The 15,832-nt window shown below is 52.3% G+C and overlaps 1 protein-coding gene across 12 annotated transcripts in view; it reads right to left on the bottom strand.

The window, feature by feature from the left end:
• TPM3 (tropomyosin 3) overlaps positions 1–15,832 on the bottom strand; it is a 36,927-nt gene that overhangs the window by 12,698 nt on the left and 8,397 nt on the right. For 4 of the 12 annotated variants that reach the window (XM_087943119.1, XM_087943122.1, XM_087943116.1 and 1 more), the window contains exons 3-6: positions 3,299–3,432; positions 2,259–2,376; positions 1,797–1,867; positions 180–255 (exon numbers count right to left, since the gene is read on the bottom strand). In XM_087943119.1, the coding sequence (XP_087799245.1) occupies positions 180–255; positions 1,797–1,867; positions 2,259–2,376; positions 3,299–3,432 (399 nt within the window). Of the gene's footprint in view, positions 1–179; positions 256–1,796; positions 1,868–2,258; positions 2,377–3,298; positions 3,433–13,330; positions 13,482–15,832 lie in introns of those variants that run through there. The other 8 variants (XM_087943117.1, XM_087943118.1, XM_087943121.1 and 5 more) reach the window with 3 other exon arrangements.

Below are 15,832 nucleotides of genomic sequence, written 5' to 3'. Positions count from 1 at the left end.
TTTTTTTTTAGAAAAAGGAAGGAAGGAGGGGGAAAAAGGGGGGGGATTGGAGACGGCAAGGTCGTCAAGCATCGAAAGGCACTCAGGAGAGAAGGAGAGTCATGCACAGAGGAGAAAAAGGAGAAGAATTTAGGAGCTTCGGCGCACGAGGAAGGCGAGCGAGCGAGCAAGATTAGTACCTTTTCTTCAGCCTGAGAAAGGAATTTGAAGTTTTGGTCCATCAGGCGGTTCTGCTCATTCATTTCTCGCAAACGGCTGGTTTAGGGATGGCCACACGGGTTCGAGGGGGCAAGAAGGGGCCGGAAAGGAACGGCGGCAACGGCAACACAACGGAAAAAAGAGGCAAAGCGGCCATAAAAGGGACCGACGGACGAGGAAGAAACGGGGGAGGGGGGAAAAGGAAAAATAAAAATTGGTCACAACACATGCATGGCGGGAGGGAGAGGGTTTTCACTGGGGTGGGGTGGGGAGTGGAGGGTGGGGGTGCATGCCACGGGGTGGGGGGGGTGTAAGGGGTGGGGAAGGGACGCATTACACGAGGCCAGGAAGCTCAACGGGGTGAATACGAAAGCCGCAACTCCAGGGTTGCTTGTGTGGAAGGTGATTCAACGCAGCCCGTGTTGGTGCACCCATCGTCCCCGCCGATTCAGACATGCAACCGGAGGTCCTGGGCAGGAAGGGGGTCTCCAAACCTCCTTCCTTCTTATCCATCTCTTTCTCCTGCCCCTTCCTTCCTTCCTTCCTTCCCTTCCTCTTGTCCCTTTCCTTCCTTCCTTCCTTCCTTCCATCTCTTCATCCTCCCTTCCTGCCTTCCTTCTATCCATCCATCCATCCATCCATCTCTTCCTCTTGCCCCTTCTTTCTTTCCTTCCTTCTTTCCTTCCATCTCCTTCATCCTCCCTTCCTGCCTTCCTTCTATCCATCCATCCATCCATCTTTTCTTCTGTCCCTTCCTTCCATCTCTCTCCTTCCATCTCTTCCATCCATCCATCCATCTCTTCCTTCCTGCCCCTGCCTTCTTTCCTTCCTTCCTCCCTCCTCCCTCCCTCCTTCTTCCTTCCTTCCTTCCTTCCTTCCTTCCTTCCTTCCTTCTTCCTTCCTTCCTTCCTTCCTTCCTTCCATCCATCTCCTCCTCCTGCCTTCCTTCTATCCATCCATCCATCCATCCATCTCTTTTTCTTCTGTCCATTCCTTCCATCTCTTCCTCCTGCCCCTTCCTTCTTTCCTTTCCTTCCTCGTCCCTTCTTTCCTTCCTTCCTTCCATCTCTTCCTCCTCCCTTCCTGCCTTCCTTCTATCCATCCATCCATCCATCCATCCATCTCTTTCTTCTGTCCCTTCCTTCCTTCCCTCCTTCCCTCCCATCTCTTCCTCTTGCCCCTTCCTATCCACCCACTGCTGGTGGACCCATCATCCCTGCTTTCCTGGCTGAGGAAGTTGAAGTCCACAAGTCTTAAACGTTGCCAAGGTAGGAGACCCCCTGCTTGAAGAGTGCGTGGGGTGTGGGGTGTGGGATGAGAGGCCCGCCCTGTCGGGATGACCAAGGCACCGGGGGTGGTAGGCTTATGAAGAGGCTGCGTCCGGCGGGTCAGTCCCCCTCTCGGCCTTCCGAGAAAAGGCCGAGAGGGGCCAGGAAAGAGCGACGTCCAATTCGCTCCCCTTCCACCACCGGCTCACGGCTTCCAGCCTCGTCTAACCAGGGATTTTGGGGGTGGATGGGGGCAGAGTCAAGCAACTGGTGTTAGCGACATATGCGGGGCAGGGGAAAGGAGCGGCGGCCCAGAGGACGGACACTCACGATTCGGCCAGCTCAGCTCTTTCCTCGGTCCGTTCCAGGTCTCCTTCGATGATGACCAGTTTACGAGCAACCTGGGAGGAGGAAGAGGAAGGCGGGGCAGAGAGGGGGGGGGGGTTAAGGAGGGGAAAGAAGGGGGGGTGGGGTTTGGTTTGGGGGAGGGGGTGTTGAGGAGGCGGGCTAGAAACCGGGAAGACGGCGAGTTCTAGTCCCGCCTTAAGCACGAAAGCCGGCTGGGGGACTTTGGGCCAGCCTCTACCGCCCAACGCCAAAGAGGGCCTTAAAACCTAAAGACTCTAGTCCTCGTGAGGCTGAAAGGAAGGCGGCACGGAAGAAGAAGATCTCCGTATCCACTGAGAAACGGGGGCCAAAATTCTCTCGACCTGAATATTTCAATGTACGCCCAACCCCCCTTCTCAAACATCCCAGGTGATCTGGGGGAGGGCTGGGGGGGCTGCCACCCACCTCCTCATACTTCCGGTCGGCCTCCTCGGCGATGTGCTTGGCCTCCTTCAGCTGGATCTCCTGCAGCTCCATCTTCTCCTCGTCCTTCAGGGCTCGGTTCTCAATGACTTTCATGCCCCTGTCGGGATGGATGGATGGGATGAATGAAGGAGGGCGGGAGGGAGGATGGAACAGACAGGAGAATAAGGAAGGAAGGAAGGAAGGAAGGAAGGAAGGAAGGAAGGAAGGAAGGAAGGAGGGAGGGAGGAGAAAAGAAGGGAGGGAGGGACAGGGAAGGAAGAAAGGAGGGAAGGAGGAATAGACGGGGAGAAAGGAAGGAGGAAGGGACAGAAGGAAGAAAGGAGGAAAGGAAAGAAGAGACGGGTGAAGGGAGAGAAAGGAGGGAAGGAAAAGAGGGAGGGACAGGAGAAGGAAGAAAGGAAGGAATGAATGAAGGAATAGACGGGGGGAGAAAAGAAGGAGGAAGGGACAGAAGGAAGAAAGGAGGAAAGGAAAGAATAGACGGGTGAAGGGAGAGAAAGGAGGGAAGGAAAGAGGGAAGGAAGGAAGGAGTGAAGGAATAGACGGGGGAGAAAGGAAAGAGGATGGGACAGAAGGAAGAAAGGAAGGAAGGAAGGAACAGACGGGTGAAAGGAGAAAGGAGGAAAGGAAGGAAGAAAGGAATAGACAGGCGAAGGGAGAAAGGAAGGGAAGGAAAGAAGGAATAGACAGGGGAAGAAAGGAAGGAGGGAGGGAAAGGAGGAAGGGACAGAAGGAAGAAAAGAAGAAAAGAGGAAAGGAAGGAAGGACAGGTAAAGGGAGAAAGGAAGGAACGAAGGAAAAAGGGAGGGGCAGGAGGAGGAGGAAAGGAAGGAATGAAGGAATAGACAGGCGAAGGGAGGAAGGGAAGGAAAGGGAGGGAGGGATGGGGCAGTCAGGTGATAACTTGACCCTCCCGACTTACGACCCAGCTCTATGACGGTCTTGAAGTCAAGGACGAAGCCGCTCAGAAGCCTCCCCCCCCCTTACCAAGCAAGGCCCACCTGCCCACCTTCACCCACCTCTCGCTCTCATCGGCGGCCTTCTCGGCTTCCTCCAGCTTCTGCAAGGCCGTGGCCAGGCGCTCCTGAGCCCGGTCCAGCTCCTCTTCCACCAGCTGGATGCGGCGGTTCAAGGACGCGACCTCAGCTTCGGCCTGGGGGCGGGAAGAGAGCGGATCATGCGTTAACAGCCCCCCTCCCCATTCCCTCTTCCGGGGGCCCTTAGAGCGGCCCTGGGGCCACCTCTGGGCCTCGGGCTGTTCCTCTCCCTCCGGCCTTATGCGCAGGGCTTCTTCAGGGAGTCCTCCACTTACGTCCACCCCGAGCCCCAAAAAGTTCTGTTGCTAAGTGAGATAGTTGTTCGGTGAGTTTTGCCCCAGTTTTCCTGGCCTCCTTCCTTCCATCTCCTGTTTGTGCTCCCTTCCCTTCCACTCCCCCTTCCTCCTTCCATCCATCCATCTCCTCCTTTCCTTTTCTGGTCCTTCCTTCCCTCTTCCATCCATCCATCTGCTCCCCCTCCCTTCTTCTCTTATCTTCCTTCCTCCTCCAATCTACCTTCCTTCTCTTCTTCCTCCCCTTTCCTTCCTTCCATCTCCTGTTTGTGCTCCCTTCCCTTCCACTCCCCTTCCTTCCTTCCATCCGTTCATCTCCTTCTCCCTTTCTCTTATCCATCCTTCTCTTCTCCCCTTCCTTCCTTCCTTCCTCCCTTCCTTCCTTCCCTTCCTTCCTCCCTCCTCCTTCCTTCCTTCCTTCCTTCCTCCCTTCCTTCCTCCTCCCTCCTTCCTTCCTTCCTTCCTCCCTTTCCTTCCCTCCCCAGAGCTGAGGGCATTGTCGGGGCCACCATCTGCTGCCCAGCTTAATCCCGAGCAATCTTCGCATGGTTTTAGCACATCCGTCCTGGGCTGAGCTTGGAGAGGTCTCAGCCTCTGATCTGCTTCACCCTTGACCCCCCCCCCGGGGGGGGCAGATTGGAAGGAAGCGCCACCTTGGCCAGCTGGAAGGAAGGAAGGAAGGAAGGAAGGAAGGGTCAGAGGTCTGCCCAATCTCTTCTTCAAAACCTCCAGTGATGGAAGGAAAAGGAAGGAAAGGAAGGAAAGGAAAGGAAGGAAAGGAAAGGAAGGAAAGGAAGAAGGAAAGAAAGTCTGCCCAATCTCTTCTTCAAAACCTCCAGGAAAGGAGAAAAAGGAAAGAAAGGAAAGGAAAGGAAAGGAAAGGAAAGGAAAGGAAAGGAAAGGAAAAAGGAAAGGAAAAAGGAAAGGAAAGGAAAGGAAAAAGGAAAAAAGGAAGAGGTTCAAAAAAGGAAAGGAAAGGAAAGGAAAGGAAAGGAATAAGGAAAGGAAAGGAAAGGAAAGAAAAAGAGGAAAGGAAAAAAGGAAAAAGGAAAAAGGAAAAAGGAAAGGAAAGGAAAGGAAGGAAAGGAAAGGAAAAAGGAAAAAAGGAAAGAAAAGGAAAAGGAAAGGAAAAGAGGAAAAAGGAAAAAGGAAAAAGGAAAAGGAAAGGAAGGGAAGGGAAGGGGAAGGGAAGGGAAGGGAAGGGAAGGGAAGGGAAGGGAAGGGAAGGGAAGGGAAGAAAGAAAGAAAGAAGAAAGAAAGAAAGAAAGAAAGAAAGAAAGAAAGAAAGAAAGAAAGAAAGAAAGAAAGAAAGAAAGAAAGAAAGAAAGAAAGAAAGGCAGCTCCTGGCATCCAGAGCTCTGGGAATCCAGCAAGAAGCCTTGGGAAACTCCACTCCCACCCACCCACCCAGTTTGCAAAATTGCTTCGGGCAACAGAGGCTTGGAAGAAGACTGCCCGTCTCTCCCCCTCCATCCCAGTGCCGCCATCCCCGAGGAGACTCCTTGGAAGCAGACAAAGAAAACCAGCCACCAGGACTGCAGGAGGGGGCAGAGGAATGTGAGAGCGTGTGTGTGTGTGTGTGTGTGAGAGAGAGAGAGAGAGAGAGAGAGAGAGAGAGAGAGAGAGAGAGAGACAGCCGGGAAGAAGGCGTGGGAACAGGGCCAGCTCTGCCCCAGAGCCAAGTCCGCAGGAAGGGGCAGCCGGCACGTTTAACAGACTGGAGGGGGATCCAAACATGCCAAGGACGGGTTTTGCAAGAATTGGGGGTGCCTAGTTTAATGGAAAGGTCCGGGGGGAAACGTGACAGCAGGGTTCCAAATATTTGGGGGGCTGGCCCAAAGAAGAAGCGGGAGGGGTCAGCCGTCCTCCAAAACACCAGAAAGGAGGAAGAGAAGCGACGGAGGACAAACTAACCAAGGAGAGAGAGGCAACCTGGGAGTAAGGAGAGGACAATTAACCAGTGGAACGAGAATTGGGGGTCCATCGCCCAGGGGAGGTTATGCAGAAGAGTCCTTGGTCTGAAATGGTCTCCTGCCTGAGCAAGGGGTGGGGGCTGGACTAGAAGACCTCCCGAGGTCCCTCCCAACTCTGTGAGGCATGCCCGAGTCCCGCAAAGAAGCCGAGCCACCGTCCATGTCCCTTAAATTTGAAAAAAAATAATAATAAAAAAAATTATTAATAAATTAATTTATAAAAATTTAATAAAAATGAAACAAAAAAACAACAACCCTGCACAGCCTGACATTGCTGGGGTGGACAAGCAGCTTCGTCGGGAGATCGGGAGATGTCCGAAGCTCTGACCAGGTCCCCGCCAGGCTTCCGTGCCAGGCTGCTAGCGGGCGATGCGCGCAGCTGGGCCAACATCATGCGCCACCCGGCAGCTTTCGGGGGCGAGAGCCTCCACTTGCACTCCGGGGCCAGTTTCGTCGTATTTATGATCCCGATCGAATCGAATCATCCACTTGCCTGAAACCGTCGGGGGAGAACGGGGGGGCTGGACTAGAGGACCTTTGGGGGTCCCTTCCAACTCTGTGACTGTAATCTTAATGTTGACAGTTCTTCGTATGTTTTAGTCTCCAGGCCTTTATAATCCTCCCACTTGCTCTTCTTTGACCTTCCCCCCCAAAAGTCTCAACCTCCTTTTTGGAATGGGGTCACCCCAAAAACGGGACACCGTATTCCAGCTGCGTTCTTAACCTTAGCCCTCCTTTCAAGGAATCTAGACTACAACTCCCAGGATTCCCCCAAGGCAGCCAACTCGAATGCCCCCATGAGGACTAGAAACCTGCTCATGGAGAAGCCCAAACTCAGCAGGACAGAATCCCCCACCCCCAGTTGTTTGTCCTCTAACTACAGACTCTCGCACAGCAAAGTTTCCTCCCAAAAGACACGGCCCCAAATTCCAAAACGGGATCTGTTTTTTTTTTTTTTTTTTGCCTTTCGGCCTCTTTTAAGCAGAGTTTTTATCAGCGAGGAGGTTTTTATCTCGAGATCCCACGGCTGGTTTTGCAGCACTGACGCTACCGCAAGTCCACACAAGCCCAGGAGCTGCAAAAGGGCAGCTGGAGGTCTCTTTCCAACAACCCCCCCAAATGAACGTGCAACCCAGCCGGTGTCCACATCCAAAGCTGCCTCCTGGGGGAGGCAGCCAGATGTTATGCAAAGGTCCAGGCCCAGCTGCAGGCTGTCCGATGGGGGCTACGTGGGGGGGAATATAATCTGCAAGCCGGGAGACAGGCTACGAGGCGGGGGGGTCTCCTCAGTCCGGCCATGTCTCTGCTCTCCCACCCACCCAGGCAGATTGCGGTGGGCAGCCAGCATGGGAAACTAGGTCACTTAAAAAAAAAAAAAACTTTGCCCAAACCCGCAAGCCAGGCGGGATGTCCAAAAATTCACAAGTTTTAAGACTGGTGGACTTCCACTCCCAGAATCCCCCAGGCAGCAAGCTTTAAGAGGGGTGGGGGCGAGACTTCAACTCCCAGAATCCTCTAACCAGCATGCTTTAAGGCATTTGGACTTTTAACTCCCAAATTCCCCAGCCAGCATAGTTTAAAAAGTTTCGACTCCCAGAATTCCCTAGCCAGCATGGTTTAAGAATGTGGACTTCTAACTCCCAGAATCCCCAGCCAGCAAGCTTTAAGGAGGGGGCGGGAGGGGACTTCAACTCCCAGAATCCTTTAACCAGCATGCTTTAAGGCAGGGTGTCAACCTTGGCAACTTTAAGACTTGTGGACTTCAACTCCCAGAATTCCTCAGCCAGCTTTGCTGGCTGAGGAATTCTGGGAGTTGAAGTCCACAAGTCTTAAAGTTGCCAAGGTTGGACACCCCTGCTTTAAGGCATTTGGACTTCAACTCCCAGAATCCTCTAACCAACATGCTTTAAGGCATTTGGACTTTTACCTCCCAAATTCCCCAGCCAGCATAGTTTAAAAAGTTTCGACTCCCAGGATTCCCCCCACCCGCTAGCGTGCTTTAAGACATTTGGTCTTCCGCTTCCCAGAATTTGAACCCAGAGCAAAAGGGACCCCTTGCTCAGCGTTGCCCAGTGGCCTGGCTGGATTTTTTTTTTACCCCAACAAACCAGAACCCCCCACACTCCCCCCCTTTAAGCACCTCCTGGGGACCAGGCTTGGCTTGTTTACCTCTGGCCTGCTCCCATCTAGTCTGAAAGGACAAGTTGAGAAGTGGGGGCGCCAGAACCGGGGGTGGGGGGAGGGAGGAGGAGGAGGGTGGAAAGAGATTGACCGATGGCTTCTAAGGCCAGACTCCCTGTCTCCCCTCTTTTTTTTTTTTTAAAGAGAAAGGCCAGCCTGGTTAATAAATCTTCCTCTTCCCCACTCCCCTCCCCAACCAGAAACTGCTTCCCAACAGCCCCATCACAATGAAAAGGGGAGGGGGAGGGGGATTTAGGAGAGATGGAGGAAGAAGAGGAGGCGAAAGGAAAGAAGAAGGAAGGAAGAAGAGGAAGGAGGAGGGGAGGAGGAAAAGGAGGAGGAGGAGAAGAAGACGAAGAAGAAGAGGAGGAGGAAGTAGAAGAGGAATAAGAAGAGGAGGAGGAAGAGGAAGAAGAGGAAGAAGAGGAAGGAGGAGGGAGGAGGGGAGGAGGAAAAGGAGGAGAAGGAGGAGGAGAAGAGGAAGAAGAGGAAGAAGAAGAAGAGGAGGAAGAAGAGGGAGAAGGAGCAGAAGGAAGAGGAAGAAGAGGAAGAAGAAGAGGAGGAGGAAGAAGAAGAGGAAGAAGAAGAGGAAGAAGAAGGAGGAGGAGGGAGGAGGGGAGGAGGAAAAGGAGGAGAAGGAGGAGGAGAAGAGGAAGAAGAGGAAGAAGAAGAAGAGGAGGAAGAAGAGGGAGAAGGAGCAGAAGGAAGAGGAAGAAGAGGAAGAAGAAGAGGAGGAGGAAGAAGAAGAGGAAGAAGAAGAGGAAGAAGAAGGAGGAGGAGGAGGAGGGAGGAGGAAAAGGAGGAGGAGAAGGAGAAGAGGAAGAAGAGGAAGAGGAGGAGGAAGAAGAGGGAGAAGAGGAAGAGGGAGAAGAAGAGGAAGAAGAGGAGGAGGAAGAAGAAACTGTCTGTCGGTTTGGAAAGCGGCTCCTGCACAGAACCACCGCAAGGCCTTTTTTTTTTGAGGGGGCCTTAAAAGGACCGGCACAAGGGAGAACAGAAGGGCCTCTGTGCCAGCAAGGGGAGGACAAAAGGAGAAGTCACAGAGCCTTTTTTCTGGAGGGGGCGTGTTGGGGATGGAGAGAGAGAGAGAGAAAAGGCAGAGAGGATTTTATTCATCCTGAAGGCAGCTTGTTTAGCTTGCATTTAAAGGCGTGAACTCAGCCCCGTGTGGCTTGCAAGCCAGAGTGGCTTGCAAACCACGGTTTTAAAAACAAGCCATCATTTCTGGCTAGGTCATTTCAGAGGCAAGGTTATGAACGACACAAATTCAGCAGGGAAGGACAACAGCTGTCTTCCACCTCCCAACCGCCCCAAATCCTGCCTTTCCCCCCCAAACTCCCCAAACCCCCCAAGATTATAGATATTGCTCGACATACGACCAGAATTGAGCCCAAACACATTGGCGGCTCAGTGAGACCTTTAAGCCAGAGCTTTGCCTCGTTTTACGACCTTTCTGGCCGTCGTGGACGTGGCTTGTCCAAAAAGGCCGCCAAAGCGCAAGCTTCCGGGACGCAGCAACCGTCATTAAATCCGAGTCACCTGAATTTTGATCACGTGACGACCACGGGATGCCACAGTGGTCGTTAAGTGTGAAAAAGCAATCCCCAAGTCACTTTTTCCAGTGACGTGGTAATTTCAGTCCCTAAATGAGCAGAGGTCAGTATCCGAGGCTTATGCTGGGTCCTCACTTAACCATCATCGAGGAATCTAACCTGGTTCAGTTTTTTATTTTTGGGTTTCATAACAAAGGAGGAAGTCCCCGTTTCCCAACATGACTTTCCCCCAACGGCCATTATCAGCCAAAACCTGAACTCAAGCCAAGTATTTATAATATTTGCCTTTATATATATATATATAAGTGCCGATAAGGAAGCGGGCAAGGGACAAACTCGGGACGGAGGGCATAAATAATGTGATAAAAACTGACAGACAAGGAAGTCGAAGGTCTAGAAAAACAAGAACTCTTCCACACCCCCAAGCAAACAAAACACGCTCGGTTTTTCTCAGAGAACGATCCCAGGTAGTCCTCCACTTATGACCACTGCCAGAATTTCCATGGCTGGCCGAGGTTATTAAGCAAATCAAGGCCCCGATGTCACCACCTTTTTCTTTTTCTTTCTTTCTTCTGCTGGGGCGTTCAGCAAATTGCTGCAGTCCAGCGAATCACATGGCCATTAAGTGAATCACATGGCCATTAAGTGAATCGTGCGGTCGTTAAGCAAAGCTGGCTTCCCCGCCATTGAGTTTACTTTTCAGAAGGTCGTATATTCGGGCTCCCAACTTTTATAAATATGGGGCAGGTGCCAACAAACACTCCGATTTGGATCAGGTTCCCCAGCCGGGATGCTGCAAATGGTCGTAAGCGCGAGGACTGTTCACAAGTCATTTTATTTTTTTCAGGGCCTGTCCTCACTTCGAACAGCCTCTAAATGAAGAGTCGTATATCAAGGACTACCTATAGATTATCAACCGCACCCAAAGCCCCCTTCTGCTCCAGCGAATCCACTTTTTAGGAAAGTTAAAACAAAAAACAAAAAACACAAGTTTTTTAAGTTTACAATTTCTTAATCCTCCCAAACACCCTGGGAAAGGACACATACACACACACAAAAAGACAAAATGGGTTGAATCTGCCATTCTACACACACACAAAAAGGAAAAAAAAGCACACCCTTCACCTAATTAAAAAGAGAGAAAAAATAAAGAATTGAGGTGCATCCTAAGGTTTTATCTGCGGCCCCAGACAGACAGTTTAGTTTTGAGTTGGCAGTTAATAATACAGAAAGCGTGGTTGTTTTTTTTCCCCCCTCCAGGAGGGCACAGTAGCTGCTGCAAGGATGGAAAAAAAAAAGGGCAAATAACACAAAAACACACACACATACACACACACACAGAGAGAGGCCCCTCTTAAAAACCAGGCAGGAAACTGAGCGGCATCTCCAAACCGCTCCCCCCTTTCTCTGGGCAAGGCCTGGACGGCTGCCCCATTTCCTAAATAGGGAAAAAAAGGGCCGTTTGCCCTGACCCACTTCCCATCCGGAAAGCCAACGCCTCTCTAAATTTATTCTGATTTTTTTTTCCTCTTTTTTTTAAAAAAAAGGATGGTGCTTTTTACAGCAGGGAAGCGCGCACACATATCCCGGGCTTTGCACGCCCAAGGGGGGAGGAGGAGGAGGAGGAGGGGGCATCGATTTTGCACAAACAAGTCATCCTCCGTTCCTTCTCATGCCAAGATATCATGAAATATATATTTTTTTAATTTCAGTTTCCTTTCCCGCACGAAGGATAAAAGATTCCCCCTCTTTTTTTTCCCCTCCTTCTTCTTCTTCTTTAATCCGATTCCATTTTACTGCCAGGGTTAAGGATAGCTTAGTGGGACACCTTCCTCTTTTTAATCTCTCCGTCTCGCCCTTCCACAGCCCAGCCTCGCTGTCTACCTGATCCCTTTGCATAAGCCAGATCACCCATCCATCCATCCACCCTTCCTTCCAAGTTTCTCCACCTGATCCTTTGGATCTCTCTCTTCCTTCTCTCTCACTCTCTCTCTTTTTCCTGCAAGGGATCTTATCTTCCCCTGCTATCCAGGGCCCCGGATCCGGTAAAAAAAAACCAAGTTATTTGTACGCACAGCCTGATTTTCAGGTTTAAAAGAAGGGATATACTAAATCCCTGGGGTTTGACAGGCAGGTGAGGGATAGGAAAGTTACTGGGGGGGGAAAAATAATATGATTAAACTCAGGTTAAATATATTTTGGAGGCCTGAGGACAGACTGGGGTGGGGCAATGGAGAAAGACGGCTCCTTCCCACCATAGGAACCAGGTGAAGAAAGATGACTGTCTCATCGGTTTATTAAATTTATATTAATTTTTTTTTATTCCGATCGGGGTGGATCCATCCGCGCACAACTTCAGAAGGGGGGTGCCCCAAATCCTTCCCTCTCCCAGCAATGCAACCCGTTGTACAGCCACACGTAGGGAGGGGTCAATTATTCCAGACAAACCAGCAATTGAGTCATAGGTGGGTTGGGGAGGTAGATCAAGCCTCCAGGGGCAGCAGCAGTATACCAGGTGCCAGGAAGAAGACAAGGTGTAATTGAAGGGGAGCAGCTACCTGGGGCTTCTGGTGAAAATGCAACGCCAGGTTAAATTTTGACCCAGATTAGATCCTGCTAATGGTTAAAGAAGGATGGGAAGAGAACCTCCAGGGACAGGAAGAGTCTACCTCCAACAGAAAAGAGCCCTAGAGGCAGGAAGGGTTCCACCTGGCCAGGTGAACTTTTCCACCTGGCTCCAACTGCACCCATGATCTCACAGGAGCTAGGCACTCTTCCCATGCTCAGAGGCAACCTTGCTCGGGAGAATGACAGCATTTCATCAGCAGAGGCCCGGAGCGCTGAAGGGAAGCCACAAAAGGAGAAGAAGTCACCAAGATTGAAAAGAAAAACCCTTCAGGGATGGTGCCTTTCAGAGGGGGGGGACTTCAACTCCCAGAAGCCCCTGCCCCTCACAGCCAGCCACGCCCCGTTCTAAACAGAAGGCCGGCCGTGGAGGATTCTGGGTAGCAAAACAAAAAACAAAAAAAACAGGTTCCCTTCATTCACAGCTTGCACCATCTGGGCCCCGCATCAATCTGAGATGTCACCAATTGCATCAGCAGGAGAACAGCCACAGGCAGGGGATTATGGGCCCCCTTCTGCAGGGCCAGCCGCAAAGCATTCTGGGAAACACCCCTTCCTTCCAAACCCCATCCGCCGGCAGGGGATTCTGGGCAGCGGCCTCAGCCACCTTTCCACAGCCGCCTTTATCAACTTGGCCAACCCCCCAAAGCATTCTGGGAAACCCTTTTGCCCCCTCCCACCTTTTAAAGGGCACCTTCATCAACCTGGCCAGCCCCAAAGCCTTCTGGATTCTGGAAAGAATCCTTGTGAGACTCCCCTCCGCCAGGGGCTTCTGGGTAAAAGACCCACCCACCCACCCACACACTCTACACACACTCTTCCAGTACCCCACCCCATCAATTTGGCCAGCCCCAAAGCCTTCTGGGAAACCCCCTCCCCCTCCCCTCCACCAGCCCAAGCCTTCTGGAAGATCCTCCAAGCCCCCACCAGCAAAGCCTTCTGGGAAGCCTCCAAAGCCCCCACCAGCCCCAAAGACCCCCCCTCTAAAGCCCCCACCAGCCCCAAAGCCTGGGCCCCCCCCCAAAGCCCCAAAGCCTTCTGGGAAGTCCTCCTCGCCCTTTAAAGCCCCCACCAGCCCCAAAGCCTTCTGGGAAGCCCCCCCCTCTAAAGCCCCCCACCAGCCCCAAAGCATTCTGGGAAATCCCTCTCGCCCTTTTTAAAGCCCCCCACCAGCCCCAAAGCCCCCCACCAGCCCAGCTTCTGGGAGCCCCCTCGCCCCTCTAGCCCCCTTCCCTCTCTAAAGCCCCCTCCCACCCTGAAGGCGCGGGGATTCTGGGAAAAGAAGTCTCCCCAGGGATGCTTGTGCGGGGAGGGGCAGCCGAGCCTCTCCTCGCGCCTCCCCCCCACGGGTCCCGCGCGGGGATTGTGGGTGCTCCCCCACCCACCCACCTGCTCTCGGGCGCGGCGCTCGGCCTCGGCCTCCTCTGCAGCCTCTCGGCGCGCTCGTCGGCCTCGTCGGCGTGCTGCTGCAGCACCTGGATCTTGCGCTTCACCGCCTCGATGGTGGTCGCGCCCGCCATGCCGCCGCCGCCGCTGCTGCTGCTGCTGCCGCCGCCCCCGCCCCGCCCTCAAATACCGGGCCGCGCCCCGCCCCGTGACGTCACGCGCCCCCCTCACGCGGAACCCGGATGACGGCCGCACGACGGCGACGCCCCGGCTTTTGCCCGCCCGCCCCGGCGTTGCCCCGGAGACGGGGCGCCGCCCCGTGACGTCACGCGCCCCCGAGGACGACGCGGCGGCGTTGCCATGGAGACGGGCGCCATTCCTTTTTTTCCCCCTAAGCATCCTGGGAGTTGTGGTCCAGGCACCTTTTCTGGGGTGGTGGGGGCGCCTGTAGGAAAGGCTGTGAAGGATGGGAGGGGGAGTCCTTGGAGCCCCCCCTCTGAAAAAAAAGCCAGCCTGGCTCCCCCCTTTGCCTTTGGAAGGAGTGCCATTCGTGCCCTGCCCAGATGGAACAACAAGAGTTGGAAGGGTCCTTAGAGGTCATCTAGTCCAACACACACACACCCTTCCCCACCCAAGCAGGAGACCCTACGGCACCATTTCTGACAGATGTCAGTCCGGTCTCTTCATTCAAAGCTTTAACCCAGAATTGAAGAGATTTTAACAGAGTTGGAAGGGGCCTTTGAGGTCATCTCGTCCAACCCCCACTGCCCAAGCAGGAGACTACACCATTTCCGACAGATGTCAGTTGGGTCTCCTCATTCAAAGCTTTAGTCCAGATTGAACAGATGAAACAGAGCGCTGCAAGAAAACTGCTGAAGTGGAGAAACGTTGCATTTAAAGACCTGGGACAGGATAAAGATTCATTCTCCTCCTACGATGCCACCCACCCCCCCATCTTCCCCCAACTGCTCTACCCCTTTGCCCACACAGCCCATGAAGCCTGAATTGACCCCCCTCTCCCTGCGGAGAGGGTAGAAAAGGGGGCAGAAAAATCAGAATTTGCTAAGCGAGGTTTGAAGACTGCAAGGCAGGCAGATGATTAGGCATATATGGGCATACATGGAATTAACCTCTCCTGCAGCATCTGAGGTTTGTTTGTTTTCTGTCGGGAAGGGTTGGGACTTGGGAGACATTCCTTCCTGGTGAGATCCTGGCTTCTTTGCCGTAGGGAGACACGCAGACCGAACCACATAAATTCTTTCCCCTTACAAAGACCGGTGGAAGATCAGCCTCAAAATCTTATTTCCTACTGGTTTTATTTTTCGCTGCATTATTTATACGTGGGGTGATGGGAGGTTTAAAAAAAAGCAGCCAGGTTTGAGGTCCATTTAAGCTTAGCTGTAATAATGATTATTTTTTTTAAGTGTCAGGGATGTTTTCGTGTATACGTTGCGCCCTGTGGAAACATTCGCTGATGTGTTGGAAGGGATGACACATCAGGGTTTGTAAAGGAAAGCTGCAAGGTTTTTTGTTTTTTTCCTTTCGGTGAGAAATATGACAAATCCAATTGTTGGATGGACAGCAGTGAAGCTTTTAGTGAATGAGGCTGGGATTAGCGTGAGTTCTGTGGTTGTGCTTGGACGACACCCTAAACGGCAAAAGTAGAATTTGGGAAGGGTGGCCATAATCCATTATAACACCTCACTCTGTAAATGAGAGAGAGAGAGACAGAGACAGAGAGAGACAGAAAGAGACAGACAGACAGACAGACAGACAGACAGACACAGAAAGAGATGAAGAGAGAGACAGAGAGAAGAGAGAGAGAGGAAGGGAGAGAGAGACAGAGATAGAGACAGAGACAGGGAGAGAGAGAAGAGAGAGAGAGAGAAGAGAGAGGGAGAGGGAGAAAGACAGACAGACAGACACAGAGAGAGATGAAGAGAGAGACAGGAGAGACAGACAGGGAGACAGAGAGAAGAGAGAGAGGGGGAGGGAGGGAGAGAGAGGGAGGGAGAGAGAGAAGAGAGAGACAGAGAGAAGAGAGAGAGGGAGAGAGAGAAGAGAGAGACAGAGAGAAGAGAGAGACAGAGAGAAGAGAGAGAGGGAGAGAGAGACAGAGAGGGGGAGAGAGAGAAGAGAGAGACAGAGAGAAGAGAGAGACAGAGACAGAGAGAGCGGGAGAGAGAGACAGAGACAAAGAGAGACAGGGAGAGATGGAGAGATAGACAGAGACAGAGAGAGAGAGAAAGAGAGAGAGTAGTAGAGGAGAGAGCAGAGAAAGAGGGATAAATAGATGATAGACAGACAGACAGATAGAAGGAAGGAACAGAGGAAGGAAAGGAAGGAAAAATAATGAGAGGAAGGGAGGGAGGGACTGAGGAAGGAAGGAAGGATAGATTGGTAAGAGAGAGAAAGGAAGGAGGAAGGAAGAGATAGGAGGAAGGAAGGATAAAGACAGACAGAGATGCTATTCTTTTTTTTTAAAGCTACTGTATTTTCTCCTTC

Source organism: Notechis scutatus, chromosome 14 (genome assembly GCF_049901735.1).
Source record: "Notechis scutatus isolate UNSWTSFEM ecotype Mainland chromosome 14, rNotScu1.2, whole genome shotgun sequence".
NCBI lineage: Eukaryota > Metazoa > Chordata > Lepidosauria > Squamata > Elapidae > Notechis > Notechis scutatus.
The sequence above is the reverse complement of the archived record's forward strand: the minus strand, read 5'-3'. Positions and strand labels throughout refer to the sequence as shown.